Source organism: Nyctereutes procyonoides, unplaced genomic scaffold (genome assembly GCF_905146905.1).
Source record: "Nyctereutes procyonoides isolate TBG_1078 unplaced genomic scaffold, NYPRO_anot_genome, whole genome shotgun sequence".
NCBI lineage: Eukaryota > Metazoa > Chordata > Mammalia > Carnivora > Canidae > Nyctereutes > Nyctereutes procyonoides.
The window spans coordinates 21,130,103-21,143,722 of NW_026575048.1; the positions used below are offsets into that span (position 1 = coordinate 21,130,103).

General features: G+C 53.5%; 2 protein-coding genes across 4 annotated transcripts; both read right to left on the bottom strand.

Annotated features, from left to right (window-relative positions):
• Positions 1-8: 8 nt before the first annotated feature.
• Positions 9-1,684, bottom strand: UCN (urocortin). Its single transcript, XM_055327529.1, has one exon. The coding sequence runs from the start codon at positions 567-569 to the stop codon at positions 189-191; it is 381 nt and encodes a 126-aa protein (XP_055183504.1). The 5' UTR covers positions 570-1,684; the 3' UTR covers positions 9-188.
• Positions 1,685-1,775: 91 nt separating this feature from the next.
• MPV17 (mitochondrial inner membrane protein MPV17) lies at positions 1,776-12,045 on the bottom strand. Of its 3 annotated transcripts, none has more exons than XM_055327526.1 (8): positions 12,007-12,045; positions 11,441-11,515; positions 4,693-4,808; positions 4,389-4,481; positions 4,200-4,295; positions 3,911-3,943; positions 3,604-3,656; positions 1,776-2,668 (listed from the first exon to the last, which is right to left on the bottom strand). In XM_055327526.1, the coding sequence occupies exons 2-8, from the start codon at positions 11,508-11,510 to the stop codon at positions 2,599-2,601; spliced, it is 531 nt and encodes a 176-aa protein (XP_055183501.1). In that variant the 5' UTR covers positions 11,511-11,515; positions 12,007-12,045; the 3' UTR covers positions 1,776-2,598. The 3 variants fall into 3 exon arrangements, with proteins under 3 accessions (XP_055183501.1, XP_055183502.1, XP_055183503.1); XM_055327527.1 differs by lacking the exon at positions 12,007-12,045 and adding an exon at positions 11,793-11,843; XM_055327528.1 differs by lacking the exon at positions 3,911-3,943 and having other exon boundaries at positions 12,007-12,039.
• Positions 12,046-13,620: the final 1,575 nt, after the last annotated feature.

Below are 13,620 nucleotides of genomic sequence, written 5' to 3' on the forward strand. Positions count from 1 at the left end.
TCCCTGCGCCCCACAACCAAGGCCAAAGGCTCTTCAGCACTTTTATTAAAAACTGGTGACGCACAGAGTGCTCAGGGCATCCCTGGGCCGCTCTAGCCTGGCGGGACTGGGTCAGTTCCAGTCGCGCACGTCCGGGCCCGGGGAGAGGGGACGGGGGTCGAGGTTATCGCGGCTGCAGACGCCGCCGATCACTTGCCCACCGACTCGAATATGATGCGGTTCTGCTCGGCGCGCTCCCGCTGGCTCTGCGTCCGCGCCAGCTCCAGCAGGGTCCGCAGCAGGTGGAAAGTGAGATCAATGGACAGCGGAGGGTCGTCCCGCCTGGGCCGCTCGCCCGCGGTCCGGGATCCCCACCGGCCCGGCCCCGCGCGGCGCGGATAGCGTTCGGCCAGCAGCAAGAGCAGCGCGCGGGCGCCGCCGTCCTGGTTCCGCGCCCCGGGGCTCCAGCGCAGTCTTGGGTCCCGGACCCCGGCCGCCGCCGCCTCCCGGCTCCATTGGCTGCTCCCCGGGCGCAGCTGTGCCAGGAGCAGCAGCGCCATCAGCAGCGCCGCGCGTCCCCTCTGCTTCATGGTGCCGCCGGCCCTGGACAGACAGGGGGAGCGCGCGGTGAGGTGCGTCCCGGGCAGTCGCAAGTGGCGCCACTCCCCTTCCCACGCGCATCCAGCCCCGCGGCCGGGCCCCTGCGGCTGCCGCCTGATGCCCACAGCCTTCCCTCCAGTCCCAGCCGCTGCCCCAGCCCGGTGCCACCCTGTCCTCCCTCTCTCCCTTGACGCGAGTCGTGGTGGGTGAGCTGAGCTCCGTCCTGGTGCTTAAGGAGTCAGGCTGGATGCTCTGAGCCACTCACAGGTTGCTGGAGAGTGTCCACACGCTGCAGGACGGGCTCCAGTCTCTGGCCGTCGGGCGGGCTGAGGGCGCCTTGAGGAACACGGGGTCTGTCCCGGGACCGCCGCCAGCCTTTTATAGCCCCAGGACAGCTCCGACTGACGTCAGCGAGGGACATGTACTGATTGTAGAAGCAGTGACGGCCGCAGCTTGGAGTCCGGCCGCTTGCTTGCGAGACCCAGAGGGGCGCACCTCACAACCCTCCACTCTGGGTCCTGCTGCCAGTGCTGCAAGCGCCCCTGCCTTCAGGGCGGGAGAAGCTGCTGGGGCATTACCATTGCTCTGGGAGCCACGAGAGTCCTTTACCTGCGTAAGACAGCCAGTAGGGACTAGGGCCATCCCCCTTATCAGACCAGTCAGGTGGCCGATGTTCTATGGCACACAGAAGAGAGGCTGGACCTCAGGGCTGTTGGTGGTGATCACTCTGCTCTTGGCCTCTAGAAGGGGCCAGAGGCATTGGGAGAAGGTTGTGCTGCTCAGGCCTAGTCCCTAGTCCTTAGTATCAGTTCTGCAAACTAAGGCAATCCGGAACACAGCTGGCTCCCAGCTCCCACTCTGCTACCATCCCAGAGGCAGCAAGGCAGTGAGGCAGCCCACCTGCCAGGATTCTCGAGCTTATTCCAGCCTCATGGTCTAAATTCTAGGGTGGTCTGGCTGAGGCACCATTTATTTTAAAAAGAGCCTCTGGCCTCTGGGGGCTTTCAGACCACAAAAGGCAGGTCCATCTGCTTCTGAGTTTGCTGCAAAGTAGTGTTTTTACCAAGTTAGTTTTTCTTCTGGGAATCACAGCAGTAGTATTACTGTACCTTTGACCTCCAGTTAAGATCACTTGGTAGGAAGTAAGGGAACCTTAGTCTCTTCATGCTGCTATACCAAAAATACTATCAACTCCGTATTTTATAAACATCATTTATTTCTCACAGTTCTAGAAGCTGGGAGGTCCAAGTCCATGGCACTGGTAGATGTGGTATTCACTAACTTTTCCTTCTTGGTGTGTCCTCACATGGTGGGAAGGGTGAGGGATCTGTCTGGGGCTGCTTTAAAAGGGCACGAATCCGTCATGACCTAATCACCTCCCAGAGGCCCCACTGCCTAATGCCATCACCCTGGGCATTAGGTTTGCAACAGATGAATTCTGGAGGGCATACAAACATTCATCTATAACATGTGCGTTCAAGTTTCCACTCTGCCACTGGTTGGTGGTGTGGACTTGCCATCTCACTTCTGTGGACCTCAGCATGCTCATCCGTGGGAGAACATTGGGATTGGTTGTCTCTAGACTTCTTTCTAGCTCTAGAAGTTCTAACTGCCCCCATAGATTTCTGCAAGTTTCAAACTATGTATTTAATAACAGATTTCCGGAGGCACCATATAAAGTGTTTAGGGCCCCAGAAGAGCCAGAGCTCCAGGTGGGCTGGGAAGGTTATAGAGAGCAGATGTGTCTGTGAAGTGTGGGGACAAGTGGCATTGCTGGGATACAGGTACAAACTACAGCTAACAAGACTGTACACAATTACAGAGTGCCTACTGTGTGGTGGGCATAAGACCATTATAAAGGTTGAAATGATTTCCAAAGGAGTCAGGTGCTAAGCCTGTTAAGTTCTGAGGGGCAACAGGACCCCAGGAAAGCCGATGTGGCCACTTGGAGGAGGCCATCTGGCCGCACTGGAGGTCATGCTGCAGCACAGCAGGCGCCGACACCGGAGTGAGGCCGGCCTAGAGCCGGTGTGCCTTCCATGACAGGTAGGAGTTCCAGATGACAGCAACACACTGGACGACAGCCAGCCTGCGGAACAGAGGTGGCATTGTCAGGACGAAAGAGGAGGAAGAGCAAGCAAAGGGGCAGAGCTGGGAAAGGAGGGCTGGTTTCTGAGCACGTCCACACTGAGGTCTCCTTCCATCAGCCCCGAGGGACAGAGGGACGTGTGGCTCGGGCCAGAGGACAAGCAGGTCGGGGTCAGGTATCATCCCAGAGCTCTGTGTCCTGGACAAGAGCCTACAAGTGGAACACCCTCATGTCGTTGAGCATGGCTCTTATTCGGTCCTGACCAGGCTCCTGCTGCATACACATCTCTGTCTACCTTTGAACCGGCTGAGATTTTTATCTTCCAAAAATGTGCTGCCCGCCATATCCCTCTCTTGATTGTAAATTTTCCTCTCTCTACATTCAGAGAGTGTTGCAAAGACTCTGGTGGATCTGGTCTACAAGTCTTCCTTTAAGCTATGTTATTCACATAATATTGACTCTGTCCCCTCTGAAGAGTGTCTCTGCTCCCAATGTCCCCTCACTCCCAACAATTTTAACTACTCCTCTTGAGTTGCACTGTATTTTTACTGTGGCTTCAGCAACTGCCTTTATTATTAAGGTCAAACAGTAGTCTGCAGTGGACCCACCAGCCCAGGTTCCTACTTGGCTCTTGGGTATACCTTCCTGTCTAAGCTAGGCAACCCCCCCCAATGGCACTGTCCCTGCAGGTATGCCACCAAAGGTGAGGGCTGGGCAGTATGGAGACAGGGAGATGAAAGGTCAGTGGGCAGGTCCTGGGATAGGTTCCATAAAGGAAAAGAAGTTCTGAATAAAATGCTTGAGAGTCTGAGGAGCTCTGACCGGAGCAGTGTTCTGGGAGGGTCTAAAGTGATTCAAGGTTGACAGAAGAATCATGCTGTGTCCAGCTGTTGTGATGTGCATCGCTCAGAGGGTCGAGTAAGGATCTGTCTTACCTGTAATGAAGAGGAACCAGGTAGAAGTTGGCTAACTGCACAGCAGGCCAGAGCTACAAGAGAAGGAGGGTAAAGGTTGGGGGGCTGCCTCCACCACCCGACCCCCAGACTCACTGCCTGGTCCTACTCCACCTTCTGCAGACAAGAACAAAGTGGACCACTGGGTGAGTGCTTCCCTGGTGTGATGCCCACATGGGATGAGAGAGTCATCCTGTCTGAGGGATTTCTACATCAGGAGGGCCCTGTCCCCGAGCACTTCTGGACCCAAGAAAGCAGGAGAACGGGCAGCTGCGGTGTCAGCGCTTACATAGTAGTTGGTGAGGAGGGCATCAGGATAGTCCTGAGGAGACAGAGAGGAAAAGCTGACACGTGCACTTACTGCCACGCAGCCCCCACCTCCTGCCTGCAGAGCGCGCCCAGCACAGACCAGTTCAAAGACCACACTCCCACCACAGCCCCTTAGCTCCTCTTCTCCAGAGCCTGGGACTCTGCCTGCACGTCCCCCTGCTCACCCCCACCAAGCCTGCCTTGTTCCCCTGGGCCTCCCAGGCTGCCAGACAGAGACCGCTTCCCCCCCTCCCCCCAGCCCAGCTCACCCGCCGGAGCTTGGCCCAGTTGTCCTGGGCTGACAGGCCATTGAGCGCTCCTACTAGTGGGAGGAAACAGCCTAGAAAACATGGGGCAAAGCCCCCCTAGGGAGAGAAATTAAAGCTCTGTGAGCACTCAAATCCCCGCCCTCCCCTAGCACAGCTCCCACTTCCCGAGTCCGTCTCCCTTCTGCTCACCTGGTCCAACAGCATCTTCTTTAGTGCATCAGCCTTGGCGGTGCCAGGGATGAGCCGGTCCAAAACCCGGTACCAGCCTCCTACTACAGGGCCCTAGAGGAAACCCCAGGGAGGACAGACAGCATGTGGTAAGCTCAGGGAGCACATCACAAAGTTCCTCTCTCAAGGTTAGAAGCCAAATCCAAGTGGAACCAGACACTCAAGGCTGGCTTAGATGTGAAAGAGGCCAAGGGAAACTAAAGAATGACATGGAACTAAGACCACCGTCCAGTCCTCCAGCAGCCCGGCTGTGGGTGGAACTTACCACAAAGCCACAGCCCAGGAAGGCCATGGTCAGGGTCCGGCCAGTCTGGTGTCCCCGCAGACCTCGCTTCTCCACCAGCTGCTGTGAGATAATGTCACCCAGGCCCATCAGGGACCCTGTGCAGGGTACACGGGTGTTGTCAGGACACCTCCTGGAGATGGGCTGCCATTCCAGGTAGGGAATAAGTCCCTGAACGAGGCTCTGACACTCTGAGCCTAAGAGATGGTGGGGCAAATGACTGGTCCTTTACTGCTGCTTCAAAGTTCTCCTCTCCCAAGGATGGTGACGCCTCCCCTGTGTCCTGCCAGAAACTGGGATGAACAGCCTTGATCAGACCAGGGCCCACAGACTCTGTACGGAGTAATAAAGGGAAGTCACAGTCAGAGACTCCAGATGAAGGAGAATCTAAGGTGCTTGGAGCTGAGAACCATGGACTATCAAAATTGGAAAGGCCTTCCAGATAATTCCATCCAAACTCATTTTTGAGGTATGAAATAAAGGTCTGGGAGCTCACATAACCAGTAAGTGGCAGAACCAAGGCAAGAACGAGGTGGCCTGATTTCTTACACAATGATTTGTCCAGGACCCGTACTGTGAATAGATCATGTGTAGAATGGTAAGGAACCCTGGGGCTTTTCCCCCACTCCACAACTAGACACTGGCAAGTGTCCTTCACCTCAGTCTTGGGGTCTCTCTTTGTGGAGGACAGCTAGAATAATTCTCTTTCTAAAACCTGAGTGCTTACATGGTCCCAGGCAGGAATATCACTGAACTGGTAAGAGTCCCCACATAGAGGAGTCCTGGGCACCTCCTAGCAGATATCCGGTAAAGCCATACCTGCCCCCCCACCATTCACAACCTCAGACTGAGTGGACAATAGATTTATAGCCATTTCTCCCCCAGGCCTGTGTACCTGCTTCCCCTTCCCTCACTCACACGGACACCCTGCTCCAAGCAATCCTAGTCAGACACCCACACTCAGAAACCGAGATAGAAACTGTCATTGTTTACAGAGCCCCCCATCAGTCATAGTGGCGTGATGGTTTCCAGCAAACACGCACACGCACACGCACATAGGGCCACTTGGGAATGACCATATGATCTCCAGCTCACCTGTCCATCTCGCTGAGTAATGAGAGGCCCCCTCCAGCCCCATACCCACCACTGTCCCTGTGCCCTCAATTAGCACCAAGCAAATACATCCTTTAACCCTAGTCCTTAGTACAGAGCTGGCTTTGACCTCCATGCTGGCCGCATACTCACTGCGCTTCCCCTGCACCCTCCACAAAGCCCTGCCCCTAAGCAGTCTCATCAGAGGCAGCGAAGGAAGGCCAAGGGCTGGGGCTGTGACCCCCGCCCCACCCCCCAGGTGAGCTAGGCTGCTGGCCTCAGCTGCTGGCACTCCTGGCCACACAGCAGCTCTGGGACCCCCGGCGCACCCATCATGGCAGGCCTGCCTCTCCTCATCTTGAAACTCTCAAAGTGCTGGAGGCTCTTCCTAGAACATGCTAGCCACGACCTCCCCAAGGGCAGGAGAGAATCCTAGACATCTTTGTTCTCTTATTCCCCTCCACGTCTAACAAAGTGCTTGGCAGGTCCTCAGAAAACCAACCAAGGAAAACTGTCAAAGGTACTGCCCCCAACAGGCCCAATCTGGGAAAGGCAGCAGTGCTTCCTTGAGTAGCCTACTGGGCCACGTGTCAGGCTCAAGGTGGAAGGACCCGTGGAATTGAAGGCTTGCTCCCTGCTCCCTGCAGTTAGCACTTACTCCCTACCCCTTGCCTTACCTCCCCCAGGGAGGGCTCGTTGCTGTGGCCATGCATGGAGGGAAGGGTGCCTGGAGAAGGCCCGGGGAGGGCAGAACAGAAGGCAGTCACTTCTTAAATGAAGAGACTTAATGGTTTGACGTTCTGCTTTGGCAATATGTTTACAGTTTACAAATGGCCCTCACGCATTGAAAGTTCTGGGAGGTAGGGCCACACCTCCATTTAATGTCTTTAAGAGATGAGGTTATTTGGTAAGGATCAGAGTGGGGGCTGAACCCAGGCCTTCTCTCGAGGAACAGGAGGCTAGGGAATCACAGAGGGGCCGAGGCTTGAGCTCTAGGGTCAGTGGCAGCTAGGCAGCCTCTGCGGCTTCTACTCGCAAGAGCTTCCTGCCCGAACAAGGCCCCGAAGGCCGCATGTCAGAGACACTTCTTGGACTAATGCACTTCCTGTCTTTTACTCCCCAGGAGGTGACCCTCTCTGTTCCTTGTCACCGTGTGGGGAGGGCAGGCAGCAATATTCCTGGGTCACAGCAGTCGCAGAGAGGGAGGTGTGGGATTTCACTCTTTGTGGCTGGCCAACGGTCACTCAACAAGCAAAAGCAGAGCAGGAATGAAAAGCATAGTCCGGGAAGCCAGCAGCCTCTGAGAAAGATGGATTCTAGGAGCCCAGACCGTGCTCATTGAGCCCAAGGGACTACTGAGTGGAAGAGCAGCAGTGAGGGAGTGGGCGCACAGCTCTGTAGCCCCTGCCAGCCCTGTCCATTTCAGACACAACGGTGCCCAGTGGCTCCTCCTCTGCTCGCAGATCATCAGGACCCTGGGCCTGCAGCAACTCCAGGGTGGCCTAAGGCTTTGGTCTGAACTCAGAGCAAGGCCTGTCTCTCTGGCCCAAGTGAGTCTGAGCAAGAAGAGCTGACACTGAGATTCCTCATTCTACCTTCCCCAGTGCCAGAGCCCAAACGGGCCCCAGTCAGATACTGGGAGTCCTCCGGGACATAATCGGTTGGTCCAGATCTTTCAGTGCTCTGGCTCCCCATTCCTCGGACTTGTTTCCAGGGGGTTGGAATGAGAGGCTTGCAGAGACGTAATGCTTGAGCCCTGATGGGGCAGGACAAGGGGCTGCCGCGCAGTGATGCCCAATGCCAGGCTGGGCGTGCAGCCCAGTAGGCAGACGCTGGCGCAGGTGTGACATCATGCTCTTGGGTAGGTGCCAGTTCTCATGCCGTCACTTGCCACCAGATTCGGTGGAGTGAGGGGGTTGGGGGAGTCTACTCTGAGCACCCATCTATCTGTGACCACCCCCTGCCCACCAGTGGGAAAGCCCCAACTTCCACACCATCTTCCTAGTTCCCTACTTCCTCTATTTTGTTCCTCTCCTGGCTTTTGCAATATGGGGTCTTCGATACAAGAAAATAAAATGCTCATGGAAGAGAAGGTTGGGGAGCAGGAGATGTGTCCTTGAGTACAGTAGGCCTGGGGTGGCGGGTAGAGCTATTGGCAGGGGGCCAGCGGTGCTGCTGACTCACTCTTCCCCAGAAGCCTCCACATTAAATAGCTGCCTGGGCTGGGGGCCATCTCTGATAGACCCCAGGACAACTGAAGCCTAGCAGAGAAAGGGGGGAGTGCATCCTCTGGGATGGGTCTGAATGCTCTCCCCATTCCTAGTCCGAAGCTATCCTACTGCTAGAAGATGAGACAAAATGGAAGGTCTGCAGCTTGTCAGATATGTAAGCTCAGACCAACGGGGTCTACGCTCTACCTTCTGAGGCCCCAATAGTCTCAAGTACAGGGCAGGGCATTGAAAGCGCACTATATTCTAAGGCCATTTCTACCACTGACTGAGGGGATCAGTGTGGGTCACCGCACCCTCTGCCACTCCTGCTCTACGGGATCGGGATCAGGATCAGGATGGGGGGGGGGGCTGGACTGGATGCTCCACTGCCTGCTGAGCTTTCACATCCTGGCGGAATTCAGACTCCAGGGAAACCAGTGTCTGCAGAAGCTCAGCTGCCCCATAGCAGGACTAGAGTGGCCAAAAATGGGTGGAGCTGGGCCCAGGGCCCACTGGAGACTGGAAGGGGCCTCCTTTTCCCAGGCTGCTCTGCTCCTGAATTTAACTTGGCCAACACTAGGTGTATCAGATACTTCTTCTGAACCATTTCAGATCTCGATTAACTTATCCCTTACTCCAGCCACTACTGCTGCTCAACCTGACTGATCCTGCCTCAGGCCTGGGTCATAGCTGGGGATGTACCATCCATGCTTAACCCCAGGGATGGCGCCCAGGAAACCCAGCAGCACACAGATGTTGACAGCCCATGTGGCAAACCTTTCACCAATGTGAAATGAGAGCTGGTATGTAACTGTTTCTTTTCTCCAGAAAACACTGTTTTTCCCTTTGGTCTGAAAAAGCGTTTCAAAGAGCTTCTCAGTTTCAGGGGATGGAGTAGCCATGTGCCCTAAGCAATATGCTATTTGATCTTCCTTCTCCCTGCTCCCCCCCCCCCCAGGATTACTTCCTGCTCCCTTACAAAGTACCTGTGCCAGCCTCAGGCTCTGTTGCTTGGAGAGCCAAGGCTGAGATAGTCACCCATGTTTGAATTTAAGGCAAATGGAACAAACTCAGACGAAATACCACTAGACAAAGAACGGTGCAGGGGCGCCTGGGTGGCTCAGTTGGTTAAGCAACCAACTCTTGGTTTCAGCTCAGGTCATGATCTCAGGGTCGTGAGATCAAGCCCTGCTTCGGACTCTGTGAGGAGTGTGGAGTCTGTTTGAGAGTCTCTCTTCTCCCTCGGCCCCTCCTGCTTCTGCTCTCTTTCTCTCACTCTAAAAAATAAATAAATAAATCTAAAAAAAAAAAAAAAAGAACAGTTTGTTGTGTGTGGATTGCCAACACTCATGAAAATGCCAAGCTCAGGAGTCTTTATGTCTATTAAGCATTTTTATTTTATTTTTTTATTTCTAAAGCCTTTTCACAGAGAGAACCCTTACAGTGGCTCTGTGAGGTCAGCTAAGTAGACTCAACTCCTGAACGAGGAAACTGAGGCTCCAAGGGGTTTACTGACTGACTTGCCTCAGTTCATGCAGCTTCCGAGGACTACAGCTCTAAAATTAAAACCCTGCTCTTCCAACTCCAAGTCTGAAATCTCTCTTATGTCTTCCAGTATAAGGAGCTATCCCAGGGGGCCTTAGGAAGCACTGTGCTGAAAACAGCTTGGTGAGCCAAACCTACCTCCTTCTTTTATTTGTAGTTTGATCCAATATACTAACAGCAGGGAAGAAGTCTGGGAAAAGTGCTACCTAGAAAGTGCTTCAGGGCGACATGGAGATGATGAGGTAATGCAAGCTCCAGCATGGACAGACCAGTACCCCGGTTTGGCCACGTCTGCATGGGGACCTCTCTGAAATCCAGCTCCTCCTCTTGTACCTTTCTGAGGTAGGGAAACACAAGGACTCTCCCTCCCCCTCTATTCTTGATGGCCACGAGGGGGGAACCTTCCTTCCAGCAGTTAAGGGCCCTGAGGGAGTCAGGCTGGCAAAGGGCCCAGCGTGTCAGTCCCCATCATAGCCACACAGTCCAGCATGAGTCACTACCCACGCAACCAGGTGAGTCATGCAGGCTGACGGACACTCTGAGGACAGGACGGGGTGGTTAGGCACGGAGGTTGGAGAGGGGCCTGGGGAGGGGCAAAATCGTCTGCCCCTTGGCCAGTCACCCAGTGAAGTTTCTAGTGTTGATGTGGGGTTGTTCCAGTAACAGGCCTGCTGTTCTCCCCTGGATTCCATAGCCTGCCACTCCTCTCAATGGTCTTCCTCTCAGAAGCCCAGAGTCCTCCCTAGAATCCTCTCCTCTTCCTCTAAACATAGACCAGATCTCATCTTAACCTGATCATTCTTGCACTGCCCCCAGTCACACACCTTCTAGTTCTCCCCCCTATTAAACATACTTATCTCTATGCCATCCCCTTGCTCCTCAGCTACTGTGCAAAATAAAGATGGTAACAAATGCAGGTAAGTCACTAGGCTACCTTTGTGAGACTGCTATCCAATCACTGGATTTGGAGTAAACATAAATCACTGATTAGTATATTGTTTGGGGATGCATATATAGGTAGTAAAACTATAAAGAAAGCAAAAGAGGAATATAAACAAAAATCCAGGAAAGGAGTTATTTCTTGGCTGGTTAGAGACAGGTGCTCAAGGGGTCTCAAGCTGGGTACTGATATGAGTAATCAGTTTTAATACTGTTTAAACTATACATACATGTCCCAACTATTCTTTTGTATCTTAAGATACATTTCACGATTAAAAAAATGAAGAAAAATAAAATGGGGTAAAAATCCTAATTCCAGCACTTAAGATGTGTAATCTAATGTGGACTCAAGTAATCCTAGCTCACAGATCCTGGTGGGGACTCTGTGAGATAATACGTTGAAAGTGTTTTTGCACACTGTAAGATGTTAGAGAAGCATCTGCTATTGTTAGTTTTCTTTTTTAAAAAAAGACTTTATTTATTTGGGAGAGAGAGACAGAGATCATGACTGCGATAGCACAAGCAGGGTGGAGAGGGAGCAGCAGACTCCCCGCTGAGCAGGGAGCCTGACTCAGGGCTCTATCCTGGGAATCCAGGACCATGACCCCAGCAGAAGGCAGAGGTTTAACAGACTCAGCCATCCAGACACCCCTCTATTGTTAGTTTTCTAAGTTAAGTTCTCCTAGGGCAATGCCTTTCACCAGAAGGGAGAAAAGTCCTTTGCTTTTTGGGGGCTTTCAGATCCTACTTTACAGCTAGGTATATCCTTTCCTTGAGGATAGCCTTGGGGACCCACCCTTCAAAAGACTGGGGACAGCCTTAGATGAGATACAGCCAACACTTCAAGGGGGCTCAAGAGAAGCAAAAAATGAGGGAGGTGTGGTGAGGTGAGCTTCTGCCTCCCAAATCAGCCTGCCTGCTCCCACTCAGATCTATTCACTCACCAGCTGTCAGGACCTGTACTTTCCACGGGTGAACAGTCAGGGCTCGCTGGTATGCCCGCCAGAGTGCCATGATTCCTGTCAAGCCAAGAGGAGAGGGGGGTCACCCCCACTGCCCATCCCCACAATTAAAGAGCGCTTGGCTTTCCCTTGGGCCCACTTCCTCTCCCCGTCCCACTTCCATGTCCTAGAGGGGCAGTGGGCTCAAGAGGGATGCTTCCTGTGACAGGGGTCGCCTGAGACAGTCAGGTAACAGAAGCGGGCTGTAGGAGGCTGCGGAATCTCGGTGGCACTCCCCCCGCCCCCTCAATCCCTCAGTCTTAACGCAGAGCCACCTAGGGGCCTCCTTCCCTACCGAGACCCTCCTGAGGAGAGGTTTGCTCCGGCTTTCACCCAGAGCCTGGTAGGTCCCCAAATTCACTTAGTTGGAACCAGCTCGTATGCTTCCTGGGCCCAACTCCACACCGGAAACAGGGCCTCTCATTCCTTGAGCCTGGACCAGTCACACGCGCCTTGGGTGCTCCAGGCACGGGACGGTTCGAGCCCGGGGAGACTCGCCCCGCACTCACCTGCGCCGGCGTCCAGCCCCTCCCACGTGACCAGGCCGGGGCAGGACTTCCGCCGCAAGACTCGCCCCTTCCGGCCGGCTGACCGCTGAGCTTTCTCCGCCCGCAGCCGGGGCTGGAGTGGGAGTGGACTGCGCGTAATACGCGTGGAGAGCCGCTCAGCGGTCGGTCTGTGAGCGCGCCGGTCTCGGTGGGGCCCCGCCCGCCGTTCTGCCCACCTGGGGCCGACCGCTGCCTCCTCCTGCCCCTCCTCTCCCCGAAGCCCGGGCTTCTCAACCTGGTAGACGCTCCCTGCTCCCTCCCCCGGAACTGGCCAAGGTGCTGACGCCCTTCATGGTCTCGGGAATCCCTCTGGAAACTATAAGCCTAGTTAACTGCGGGTTATCTTTCCAGTGACGCTGGGTTCTTCACTAGTCTTAATTGCGAACTCCTGAATGGGTGAAACTGGGTCTTCTTCGTACCTGTCGTCCTCTTAGTGCCTGGTTCAGTCTTTGTCCACAGTAGCCTTTAAAAGTGCCACGTAAAGCGAACTCCTCCGTGGAAAGCATGCGATTCCAGAACCTCAGGAGGTCCTGGTACTGGTTTTGTTAAGTAGCGGTCTCCGCAGCCTTGGTCACCACTAGACTTGAACTTACGGTTCTTCATCTGTTGGACTGTTTTTCAAACCGGGCTCCTCCTCAGTATTAGACGTTTATAAGATGTTTTGCGCATATCACTCACTACAGGTTCTTCTTTACCTCAGCTTTTAAAATGTTTCTAGAAAGAGCCACTTTTTAAAAAAGGGGTCCACAACTAAATATCTAGAAATCACTAGATTAGGTGATTTCTTAACCCCTTTCCAGCCTTAACATTCTAAAATTTTGTGAATATAGTGCAACATCCTTTTGAGGGTGGTGGAAACGACAAGATCCCTGGCAGAGTTGTCAGGCTGGCAGCCTTTGCTTAACTTGCCCTGGGAACCCACACTTCAGGAAGCAGCTACACCTGTCTTTCAGGTTCTCTACCTGGCTAGTGCTAGCTCCCATTTACTCAATTCCTATGTGATCACCACAGGGAGAATCCTGTTACAGATACTGGAGAAACACAATGAGGAAGCAAAGTAATACGATGTCACAGACATTTAACCAAAGGCTCCTATATGCAAAACACTGTGCCAGGAGTGAATTTACACTAGTAAATGTAATAGGAGACCAAATGTGGTAGGTTGGAAAGCTGTTCTCTGCAGTCTACGTTCAAATCCCAGCAACCACTGCTTAGTAAAGGGACCTTATTCATTCAGACTACTCAAACTCAGAATCTTATCTTTACAAGTAAAATGCGGCAATATCTACTTCATAATTAACACGTGCAAAATACCTGAAATCGATCCAGTGTTTAATAAACACTCATTTGTCCTTTTTCTTCCTTCCCTCTTGAGAATACATGAGGGAGAATTTTTACTAGAGAAATCTGGGAAGCTCCATAGTAAAAGGTGAAATTTGAGCTGGGACCTTGAAAGATGAATGGGACTTATATGGATATGACTGGAGGGAGGGGAGGAACGACAGTATGAGCAAAGGCACAAAGGATGAGAAGAACATGAATCCATATAGTATAAAATGGATACATTGGGAGGGA

Coding starts and splice junctions, on each gene's coding strand:
- MPV17 (XM_055327526.1), bottom strand. CDS start 11,510: ATGGCACTCTGGCGGGCATACCAGCGAGCCCTGACTGTTCACCCGTGG. Junction 3,944..4,199: donor ACTGGGCCAAGCTCCGGCGG/GTGAGCTGGGCT, acceptor CTGTCTCCTCAG/GACTATCCTGATGCCCTCCT. Junction 2,669..3,603: donor CTGGTTCCTCTTCATTACAG/GTAAGACAGATC, acceptor TCTGTTCCGCAG/GCTGGCTGTCGTCCAGTGTG.
- UCN (XM_055327529.1), bottom strand. CDS start 569: ATGAAGCAGAGGGGACGCGCGGCGCTGCTGATGGCGCTGCTGCTCCTG.